The 12,793-nt window shown below is 32.4% G+C and overlaps 1 protein-coding gene across 1 annotated transcript in view; it reads right to left on the bottom strand.

Moving 5' to 3' along the window:
- LOC116428706 (LON peptidase N-terminal domain and RING finger protein 3) overlaps positions 1-12,793 on the bottom strand; it is a 67,473-nt gene that overhangs the window by 4,478 nt on the left and 50,202 nt on the right. The window contains exons 4-8 of the mRNA XM_031980705.2: positions 7,996-8,190; positions 7,165-7,261; positions 3,269-3,468; positions 1,109-1,410; positions 9-216 (exon numbers count right to left, since the gene is read on the bottom strand). Of these exons, the coding sequence (XP_031836565.1) occupies positions 9-216; positions 1,109-1,410; positions 3,269-3,468; positions 7,165-7,261; positions 7,996-8,190 (1,002 nt within the window). The remainder of the gene's footprint in view (positions 1-8; positions 217-1,108; positions 1,411-3,268; positions 3,469-7,164; positions 7,262-7,995; positions 8,191-12,793) is intronic.

Raw genomic sequence — 12,793 nt, 5'->3', positions numbered from 1 at the left:
TTTCTTACCTTATCGTGCAGCTCTAAGAGGCTCAACAGTTGGTCCTCCTGCACCATCGCGTCCCTCAAGAATTCCACTTGAGCGGTATCATAGCCATCCCTTTCACACCCAGAGATAACCCTAAATCTCCTCCCACCGACTGTACTGAGGATACTACAACCATCTTTCAACAAGACTCTGTCCCGAATCTCAAGCATGGTGCCATATTCTGCATATCTGAAAAATCGACAAATATTGAAACACTTTGTAAGTACTACACTATCGATTTACGTATAAAATATATAGAGTGTTAGTGTTAGTATTATAGAATGTTAGCATTAAAATAGTATTTTCTCGTTTATTCTTATTGTATATTATTATATATTGTAATATTGTTTTATTATTTTCTCCAAAATTATTAATAATAAAGGAAATACTTTCTATAGGTTTAGAGTGAATTAAAATACAGGTTCTTTTATATCTGTAAGTAGATCTCGTTTTTAATTTTAATGAAGTAATCATTTTATTTATGAAGTGACAGATGTTGAAAATGCGGCGCTTATGCTACTAACATTTATTAATCTTACATTCAGTATTTTTAACACATTCTTTAAAAATTCTAGTATTCTGTCCATTCATTCTACTGTTCTTTTTTACCATAAATAAATAAAAATTTACGGTACATTTATTTCATTTCATTCATGCACCTCAGAACTCCAAAAGATCTATTCTTTCATACATCAAAACTTTTCAATCCACGTTTACATTTCATAAAAGAGTTGTTCGCACAAATTCATAATGCACGCAGTATACAGGATATTCATTTTAATTCAAGCGCCTAAATTACTTTTGCTATTATTAAAAGTAAGAAGAAATGATTAAATTCATTTCAAGAATTCACAGAAACAGCCTCCACGTATTTAAACATGTTACGCGCACCAATGAACAATTCGCTGCTTCGAAATATTACAATAATACAGTTCCACTGGAAAATGCCATTTTTACTATATATCTATGTCATAAAAATAACGTGTAGCGCTGACAAACAACGATAAACATTTTTAAAATAAACGTTCCGTGGAATGCTGTACGGTTTTATGTGTTCTATTTATGTACGTGCAATAATTACCTCTTTGTTCCCGTTGCCTCCCTGTTAAGACACGCCGCGATGCCAAATTGACGGACACCGCTCTCAACGCATCTTCTGACCATCAGCCTGTATCTGGGCTCATAGACGAATAGGGGACAGGCGACACAAGGGAACGCGGTGGTGCAAACGAACACGGCGATCTGTTCACTGTCCAAAAGGCCGAGTCCCTGTGCGAGTTCTAATCGGTGGCTGGTTGCCCTTGAGGCGTATTCCGCTGGTGCTACGATCTTCAAAGCCCTCTCCACAAAGTCTGTCACCGTCTTCTGGCTGCTGGCCAAGTACTGCAAGTTAAAGGACACTTCGATAAGTCGACCAGAATCCTCGTTCTCGGGAAAAGCTTTCGCTCGGGAAGATTTCGCCAACAGAATTCGTGACTTTTTTATGAACCGGGATCCTTTGACTCCCTTTTGACCAACCCCTTTGAACCGGAACATCTGTAGAGCCCCATTAAACGTATTTTGAATATTTTGGTAGCGAGTTTGCCAACGCGAATTATTTAGATTCGTTCACTGTTAATGTTTCTGCCTCGATGGTTATTATACTGTTGTTTATCTGTATTTATATATTGACGGTTAATTTTCAGTTAAATGTATTGATTGGAAATGTGTATCTTATGAAAAGGGTCTGAGTAGGTTGTAAATGAAAAAAGAATGATGTGAAAGCTTGTGTTTTTTGGAATGAGAGATCTATGATCGATGGATCATAGTTCACCCCATCGGAAGCGGGCAGGATATTTGATTATCTATGATATTTCATAATGCTTTCGAAAAAGTCCATGGACGACATTATTTCTTTTTCCATCAAAAGCTATGTATTTGAAAAATTGTTCAATTCAACGTAGTTCCATATAATGTGTGTCAAGTAATACGCAATAATACAATGTAATTCATTACGATGTAAAAAACAGCCGAAGAAAATGCAAGATTGTACGTGGTAAAATTTCTTTGACATCGTTGAAGAAGGCGCTAGCTGGGAACAATTGGTAATGACGCCATGAACGCGGAAGTTGTAGACGACTGGTTCTGGTGACCGCAAACAATAATCATCTTAATCTGTAGAATCACCAACCACTAGGAAGTATCGTAGTTCATTTATGGACAGGTGTTGCTTGACGTTCTCCGAGGGTTGTATTCGCGAACATTGTTCCAGATTAACACTGGGTTTACGAAACGCGTCAATATGGCACATATTGAATTTCACGAATATTATTTGATAAATGTTTACGTTGATTTTGAACGGTACAATTACATGAATATTTACCCTAATTGTCTATTTTTAAATCTCTAATGTCGAAGATCTAAACGGATGAACAATAATTTTTCTAAGAACAATAAAATAAACTGCACAATAAATGTCCGTAAACCTAGTGTTGCAGGATTGAGTGCCGCACAATTTTACGGAAAACAATACACGAAATGAAAAAGTTATAACATTGAATTGCGTTATTGTTGTTGCACGTTTATCTTGCCGAATGTCACCGCACTGGATAACATTATCTATAATATAGGAATGTTTTCAAATAGTCACCGTTTAATTGAGTGAATTATAGTCATTTGATTCGGTTGGGGGTCACCGGTGACCCCATGACATTCAACGTGTTAACCAGTTAAGTGCGTTTGACGAGTATACACGTCATCTTAAAGCTTAAAGTGATACAGACTCTTTCAACGATGAATTTTTTATTTTTTCAGGTAAACATGTAATTCTTCTTTGTTTTGCTTTGCTTTTTCATTCAAATGTACCCTAGGTGCATTTGTTCTGAGTTTGACGAGTACACACTTCATTTTTTCATTTTATTCCGCGCAAAACGAGGGATTTTTCAAACTAAATTCCATAATTAACAGGTTAGCAGATCGTCACTAATGAGTCAGGATTATGCGGCAGAGACTTGAATCGATGCTAACGTCTCAAAAATCGTTTGACCCAGAAAATGTTGAGTTGAATGCAAATTTATAAACAATAATCGAGCGTTGGAATAAAAAACACAGAATACTAGAAAATATCGATGCACAAATTTGTATAATTACAAAATTATGCTTTATAACATAGGTATGAAAAAGCTATTAGGGTAACTTTGTAACGATCGATATTCGGATACATTCGATATTATTATCAGTGGCAGATAGAAATACTACTCACATCGGCGAGAGACGTGACACACAAAGGACAAACTGAGGAATAGTCTAAGCATCGGTCTAAACACATCCAGCAGTACGTATGTCCACAAGGCGTTGTTACTGGTTTCCATAACAGCCGGCAGCACAAGATACAATCTAATTCACCAGCCGTACCGCACGAAAGAGGTGGTAAAAGAATTTCAGCGGGTCTTGTTTCAATCCCTGCAAACAAAAAGGTTTCAATCAGTTACACGACATCTAATTAACACATTGTTGACCGCTAATTTTACGCAGAAGCCATTACATGTCACCGGTTATTATTCCGTAATTAAATATGAAAGTGAAATAATTTAAATAAACTTCAATATACTTCATTTATGCACAATAAATTGTAATATATTGCCCTGCGTTTCAAAAATTGAAATGGCAAATGTAAGTGCAAACACGAGTTAACTCGTGACTGGTCAACAGTATGTTAAGGTAAAATAGAGAGATATACTAGATAATACAAAATTTCAATGCTCTTTAAACAAATGTCTATTAAATTCGACCCGTTGCTCGAAATATCTTGCACGGTAAAGAGTGTCTCATCTAAAACGAACAATTTAATTTGTAATATTGTTCATACTTTTCTTTTATTTATTATTTTTATATAAAAGGTTCGTAGTTTCTATTAAAATGCGATTATAATCTTGATTTAATCAAAATATATTTTGAAATAATGTACTATAATAAATGTAAATAATACATTTTAATAAAAACTGTGAACTTTTTGTATAAAAATAACAAAGAAAAGAAAAGTATGATCGCTCTTACAAACTTTAGAAGAAATAATTTTGAATAGAACATTCTTTATGGTGTATGCATTCTTGAAACGATTACCAACTGTTAAATGTAAAGTAGAAGAAGTTAAAAAAAAAAAATATCGATGACCTTGAAAAATTTGAAATAAATTTTAAACGATGAAGATATTAAATAGTTGGATGAGACTGTATCAGCGCCGTACACCGCAATTTTCGAATGAATTTTGTCGTTGTAAATCCCGTTTGCACTGCGATCGTTACGATGTATTGAAACCGTTAGCTTATATTAACTTAATGACAAGCCTGGTCGGTAAGGCAGGATGTGATTTAAATAAACAGTTTAAATGAAAAACCATCCATCCGCACTGCGGACCAGGTAGCTCGCTATGCCTGATATACAACCACTTATTCACTAGTGTCAAGTATTATGTAATTATAAAAAAATATAACTGTAAATAAACTACAACTATAAAAACGTACAGTTCCACCGTCATTTTTATAATATCAGCCATTAAAGTTCGCTATTAATCACGCATACGTCGGAGCTCTACCTCCGTCTTTTGCACGACAGGTCACCGTCCGCGTATACTGACCTTCCTCACGTGCACGACTACTGGCGGATTATCGTAGTTATAATTTACGTATGTAATTTACGACTTACTCGCATATTTAGAATTATTAACTAAAAATATGATATTCCCTAAAAGTCACTCATTTATGCTTTAATTGTGAAATCTACGTATTGTTTTGAAGAATTATAGATTAAACATTTGATTGAATTAAAAATTAAAATTATTATTATTCATAAGAATAAAAAATTACAAAAAAAATCTCTGAAAATGAGTAAAAAGATCTTTAATAAGACGGTTTTCTGTATCACAGAATCAATCAATTGTGTTAATGGAGAATTATATTTTACAGAGAATTAATAAAATTTCAGATAGAATTCACATTGAGTCATCAAGTCAAAAAATCGAGTAAAAACTCTATGAAACAAATGTAGAACAAGATGACGGATATAATATGAGGATACAGTTGTAACAATACCAGAAGTTTCATTATACATTCCCCTGAGCATTGCCAGTGTACCTCGAACTGTTTTATTTCGCGGTGACATGACGTGAACTGACCTCCAGTTTTATTTTTGCTTGATTTTTTCTGTGGGAATACCCTAAGAATCATGTTTATTGTAGTAAACCAACATCAGCGGAGGGACTAAAATAAAATATACTTTAGGAAGTCTCAAAAATGCTAGAAATTGTTTACTGGACAACTCAAACATTTACAAATTAAATTTGGAGAAAATTACCATGTGAACGATATCATTTCAGTAAAATGGTGTTCAGAAAATACATTAATGCTTCATAAAGTGTAAAGTATCGTACACGACAATACTATTTTGCAAAATGTACATATTTTTATCGTGATTTTTGAAAGAGTGTCTTTATTAGAAATCAACGAAATTCTTTTTATATATAACGACAATTAAGGACAATAACTATGATCTCTATATAATAGTTAATATTTTTTTATCGTTCTTTATATTTTTAATTAAAATTTTATGTACTAATTCGCTTAATTCATTTAATTATAAATATTCCTTCTAGACCATCATGTTGAACAATTTTTTAAGAAAGAAATTTTTTTAAGCATCAGAAGTATAAATGGTTGCATATATTTTGACGAAAATTGCGTCACGCCGTCTTCAGGCTGAATAATTTCTCTTCTTAAATAACTTCGAAGCAAGATGCGTTTATCAATCGTACGTATTGAACCATACGTATCGTGGCAAATGTGCAACGCTGGTTATTAATACGAAATGTCAGATAAAACGTAATCGGTTAACCTTTTCAGACTTCAATTTAATTTTCATGAGAAAATGACATTTTAATTAAGAATCAACCATTTAGCAAGCTTCGAAAAATCGAAGTATTTTATGTAAACCACTCCTGAAATACTTTCGTTTTGAGTAACGCCTAATACATTGTATAGAATAATATGTATACATTATAAGTAAACGAAGTCTGAATATTTTTAATAAAACCCATACATTTTTTAACGACTAAACATTGAAATTTTGTACTGACCATTTAGATTGGAATTCAATCAACGTAGTCTCCGAGTAAGTAATTAATGTCCAGTTGTTTTCGTAATTATAATAATACAACACTATATTATACAAAATACAAAAAAAAGATCAATGAACAGAAGATTTCATGAAAAATTCAGCATGGAATTTCAAATACGCGGAGCGTTCAAAAAATTCCCGGAAAACGTAAATAAAAAGACAAAAAGTTGAATCAAGTGCTTTATTTTTCAACGTATATTTCGTTTAAGTGAAATACTAATACTTCATAAAATAAATCTCAGCAAATTTATACACACATCAATTAATTACAAATATACTATTCTATTTACAAACGACAACTATTTTCTGGGAACTTTTTGTATGACCCTTGTACGTGGAACGAAAGACGTTATTCTAAGCCAAGTAATCAAGAAACATCTGGAATAGCAATCAACAACTTACTGAAAAATTTAAAAAAACGTTCATACCGTTTACTACACATTAATCAACACCTTCGCGACCAGCATCACCTGTTTGAGACGCTCAACATTTTACGTTTTACCTAAAGAAAATGAACTCTTTCTACTCGAAAGTTCTTCGGTAGAAATATTTAACATATTCCGATGAGATATAGTTATTTTTTTTCAACTTAACTGATGAAAAAAGATATATAAGTTAAGAAACAAAGCTACTGTATTTAAATATTTCATATATCGATGCATTACACGAAGTTTAATATCATATATAAGAATTTATAAATTAGCTATAACAAACCCAGTGGTAACCAAGTGGTAACCAAGAGTCACCGATCGAGTGCAAAGGGTTAAATGACTTTCACGTGTGATTTGGTGTAAAATCGTAACACGCGTAATATAACGTGAAATAAGTTGTCGAGACTTTGTTTTCAATTTTATTTTCATCTCGTAATGACGATTTGTTGCGTTGAATGAAATATTGCAACTATGAAGGTTGTTAGTGAAACAAACGTTGGTCGCGAACATGCTAAACTTTAAACAATTTTTGTTTTAAAATGCAAGCACAACTTACTTTTCAATTTTTCTATATCTTGGTACATTCGATCCAAGCCAGCCTGCAGCTTAGTATTGTGTGGTGCCGCAGACGACAAGAGCCTCCTGCTAACAGTCTGCAATGAATCAACAAGCATAATTGGATTAGGCGCGAACTTTAATCTTAAATTATTAGGATTGACACGAGTTGAGATCCTATTCTTTGAAATACAATTCATCTTTATTTGCTGTGGCACGCCGCACGATTGTGTAAGATTTAATGGATTGCGTTACGTAACCTAGAAATCTTGCACAAACCTAATTTCTCAATACACTAATTACTCCCTTAGTGCTCACTGTTCAACCATTTAAAATTCTTCTGTTCACTAATTACACAATTGTACCAATATCGTCTATTGTGTCATTATATTTTTTTGTTAGAAACCAAAGTGAATGCAATTTTATGAGCGCTATTTTTGAGAAATGCAGTAAACTCCTAGAGTAATCGTATAACTTACCAAATTATAAAAAGTAATGGAATAAATATTTACATTACCGTAACTCTTAATAAATAATTTTTTACGTAATTATTTCTTTAAATCATTCACCCTGAAATGAACAATTTAGATTTCTTTTCTACAGTCTCTAGTTTCAGGGATATTGTAAAAAATATACTTTCAACCCTCAACTTTGAGGGGTGTTTTCCCGAGAACTGTGTTACACATAAGTTTCATCAAAATCAGCGTGTGTTAATTGAAAAGATTCCCTTGTTAGTTCTGAAATTCATTTCATCAAAAGATTTTTGAAACTAAATTCCACAGTTAACAGGATAATGAGATAATAGAATGTGTATTTGTGTGTATGTATATACCTGTGTGAATTCCTCTTCGCCACCGCTGCTATTATCTTCGCAGTCAGAACCGTTAAGAACTGCTCGACGATTTCTTTTCGGATTCATCAATTGATGCCGGCTCCTCGTGCGCGATGCGCTCTCTGTCAAATTATAGGGAGCCCGGGATGACACGTTGTAACGACGGTGTCCAACCGACAGTACTTTATACAGCACCTGGAAACAATACAGAACCACGTCATTTGTAATTCTAATGTATTCGCACAGTGAAAGCCACTCTTCTCGGTTGTCGGCGATTTGCACGTCCATTCGTGAATACTGTTAACACTATAAAGTCATGCCTCTCGGTTTCTCAATGATGTCTCATGCAAATGCGATATTAGCAGAATTTACGTCCGTCATTGATATTACAGGGAAATTGCGAATACATACAACGTAATTGCATTGCATTGTAAACATCTATGTTTTAATCAGTGATCTGCATTCAACGAGTATACACGTTCTCTTAAAACGCAAAATAGTACTAATCTTTTCAATAACAAATTATTTGTTTTTCTCGGATAAACGTGTAATCCTTCTTCATTTCGCTTTAACTTTTCGTCAGAATATATTATAGATGCATTTGCTCCGCGTTCGACAACTATAGACTTGATCATTTGATTTACTGCGCGCACAATGGGAGATTGTTCAAACTAAATTCCACAGTTAACTGATTAAATTAATTCAAACCTATGCTCATCGTTGTACATAAGTACATCTTTCTGAGGATAAACACGTACTTCGTGTGTTACGTACACAAAGTTTCATTTTTTTTACGTGAATCTGAATTAGTATCTGGATTTAATATTGAATATTTTAGAAGAATATTCAGATTCAATATTATGGCTGAATATTTAAAAATTATATTTGTTAGAGCTTTTACAGTAAGTTTATTTTTTGATATTGTTTTAATAAATGTTATTTATATTATACTGTATCTATGTATTAATTACATCATTGACACTGGGTTTACAGAACGCGTTCATGTGACGCATATTAAATTTTATAAACATTATTTACTAAATGTTTAAGTCGATTTTGATTAATGTCATTATACAAATATGTGTCCTAATTATCTATTTTTAAATTTATAATTTTCAAAGACTGAATAAATGAACAAAAATGTATCTTGGAACAATAGAATAAACTGTATAATAAGTTTCCGTAAATCTAGTGTTAAAATAATTGTACATAATTTAATGTTGACGTAAATATTCTGTGAACTATTTGCATTTTCCACTTCTGGAATATAATAAACTTTAATAATGGCGAGAATTTGATTTTTCTGTCACTTATATCTGAAACTTGTAAATAAAAGAAAAATGCGGAATACGGTTGACCTATCACGTCAATGCTGAGCTCCTGCAAACTAAACGGTCACAGAGACAACTACTGAATTTTACAAAAATATTACGTTTCAAAATTGAACCCAAATATTAGAATAAACCGATTATCTCAGAATAAAAATACATAATGAAGTAAATTCTTGAACAAATACGAGATTCGTTCGTAAAATCATGTATTTCAACTATGATTTTCAATTACAAAAAGAATGTTATTATCACTTATAATAGAAATTCATGAATTTATTTCATATTTTTGTGTGAATGATTATTATGTAACACCACGTAACCTCTGATTTAATATGGAAGACGTAAAAATTGATAGTGCAATAAAGTGTTTCATAAAAGCCTAAGAAAAGAATTTGACGGTGCAGATACATTAGCTATCATTTTATTGCACATATTTTGCAAATTTGTGTCACCCTACAATTTTCAATCGCGTTGTGTCTGGAGAAACAGAATTTTTCAAAAAAAAGAAAGTGCCAAATATTATTTTCCCCACAGCTTAAACGCTGCGCCAAAAGAATGACTCCTCGATCTTACATAACTACCGGTGCAACTTGCGTCAATGATTCCAGCAGACTCTCCGTTACATAATGAGCGTTCGGGATTAAATTGTCTTCGTACCTCCGTGTTCGTTTCAACACTCATTCGACCTTCATTAATGAATTTTCGTAGAAATCAATGTTTCTCAAAATTACGAGAAAAACGATAAATTAATAAAGTATTGAAACTTTAGAATTTATAACTGAAAAATTCATGAATTTAAAGTTGAAAGATGAGCAATGAATTGATTTCTATAAATGATGATTATCAGTTAATGGTGTACAAGAATAAGATAGTTAAATGAAAATATTCTGTTCTTTAATTAAGATACTTGCTTAATTTTTAAAGTAAAACATTTCTAATGTATGTAATAACAAATCTATATCCCTTCTTACTGTTTCTTAAACACTTTTCAGTAAGGAACTAACACTAGAGTGATGCCAAAATAGTTGATTATTTTTAAATGATTTAGTGTCTATACTGTTATTCTAATATATTAATTTCTTATTTGCATGTTACGTATTAAAATTACTCATACATATGTAGGAATTATCCCGTACGAGTCCTCAATGTTGTAGGATATTCCCTTACAAGTCGCAAGGTCTATACAGATTACTAAACGCTCGCTCGCCGATTACGCAAAGTCTCGCCCCAAAAGTCTCGCACTAACGTCTCACTGAAAACTCTCGCTCGCACATTACGCACCAAAATTTATCTCTCCATTATCCCCCGGCCACGCATTCCCACTCGCTTTTAACGCACACCCCCATTTGCTCTGTCTTTCTCACCCGTGCACCCTTCTCACTCCCATCTTTCGTCCATGATCAAAATTCATGCAGTCATGTACACGCTTTTCTCACGGTTCAATCGCTCGGTTCCAGACAGTCTTCCTCGCATTTTTTCAGCCACTCAAGATTTTCTAAACGCAGTCATACTCTTTTCCAAACATAGCGGCGCCGGTCCGTCGCAACATGACCTGGTCGCCCGCACACACGCACAACAAACCATTCATCCCACACATATTAAATCGATTTCCAAACCTTACACAAATTTTATCAGACTTCAGGATGTTGAAAAGCATCTTAGAAAGAATCATCAAGTAATTAAAACATCTGAGAATTAGTATAATTGCGAATGTACACAGAAATAAAAAATGTACATAAATCTGTATCAAAACGACGGTCTATAAATAACTGTAATTTAAATATCTTCATTAATTCCGTATGTTGCATGTATCATTTATAGAACATTAACTTGATTCTGTTTATAGTGACTGTAATTTATAAAATTCCAAACCGAAGTTCGCACTTGTGTTAATTAAAATGAGTTCGATAAACATGTTATTTTCCTCGTAACTTTGACAAATACGTTACTCAGAAACCGTAACGGCTCGCTCACAATGAATAGGGAAACGATACCACGCGATTTAAAGACTTCAATGTATCGAGTTACGAGTAATTACCGCTGGCCTTGCGTTAAGTGTAGACTAGCCTTGGGTCACTCACCTGGAGTCTTATTAGAACACACACGATCATCGCGTATCGATTGAAATGGCGAGGCAGAGGCCATCAGGACAATAATTCTCTCCTTTTTTCTCCCAATCCTAACCATATTTTTTAACCCTAATAATATGGTATTGAATGATAGACGTGTGTCGTTCTAATGCTTCCTGTTATTCATGAAAATCAATTCGCGGACTATGTATTCTCGTTTTACTAGCTCATTCATCTGTCGCTTGAATGAGCAAGTATTATTCGCTTGCTGAATAATGGAAAAAACTGTTTTGCAGACAAATATAATGTACAATAAAATACAATATTCGTATAAAAATGACGAAACCTAGTACTTTTCATTTGCTATTTCTATAATAGTAAGTTTTGTTTTCTTTTTTAATTGTTGTATCAGTTTACACTGCTTTTATCAGTTACATAAAATATTGAATAAATATTCAATAAAAATATTAAAACATCTCTTAACATTTCTCGTAACATTTTTCATTTATCAAAATTAAAACATTAAACATCAAAGTTTTTATAATAATAGGATTAAATTTTTAAACATGTAAATGAAAATAGATTATTTGTTCTAATCAATTATGAATAATGGAATTATTACGACATTAAACTATTATATTAAGTTCCTTGGGACTAGAAGGAATTGAATTTTTCGTGTTAAAATCATCGTTTCTGTCAAATCTTTCAATTATTTGAGTTCCTGTAGACGTTTTAGAGTTGGAATCAACAATATCCTACAAAAAGTGATAATAGAATCAATATATAGTAAGTTGTTTTAAAGAAACTCGATATTGAGCGCAGTGAACTTTAAAGTACTCCAAGACTCAAGAAACTTGATACAAAGCATTTCAAACTCAAGAAATTCGATACGAGACATAGGAAATGCACACAATGCACTATGATCCGTTTGAAACTTAACGGGACTTGATATATACAACACATCGACGCGTATCCAATTAGTTAGAGATAATTAGGTCAACTCATACGAGAAACCAGATACACAGCACTACAAATTTAATTTAGTTTCTTTTACCGCTTATCCGTATTAACCTTTACACAATAATAATAATTTGTATAAAATTGTTTGCCTCTTAATCACTATTCATTATTATAATATTTCATTCCCAATTATAATTTTCTAGTTCCCGCGTGAAATGTTTTATGTCTCCCAAAATAAAATCTGACATACGAAGAATTGAGATATTTAATATCTAATACTTAATATCTAATATCTAATATTTAATATTTAATATTTAATATTTAATATTTAATATTTAATATTTAATATTTAATATTATTATTTAATATTTAATATTTAATATTTAAAATGATTCCTATAAACTTATTGTTATTAATATTTTCTAGACTTTGATTGGC

Source organism: Nomia melanderi, chromosome 10, assembly GCF_051020985.1.
Source record: "Nomia melanderi isolate GNS246 chromosome 10, iyNomMela1, whole genome shotgun sequence".
NCBI classification, from domain to species: domain Eukaryota; kingdom Metazoa; phylum Arthropoda; class Insecta; order Hymenoptera; family Halictidae; genus Nomia; species Nomia melanderi.
The sequence above is the reverse complement of the archived record's forward strand: the minus strand, read 5'-3'. Positions and strand labels throughout refer to the sequence as shown.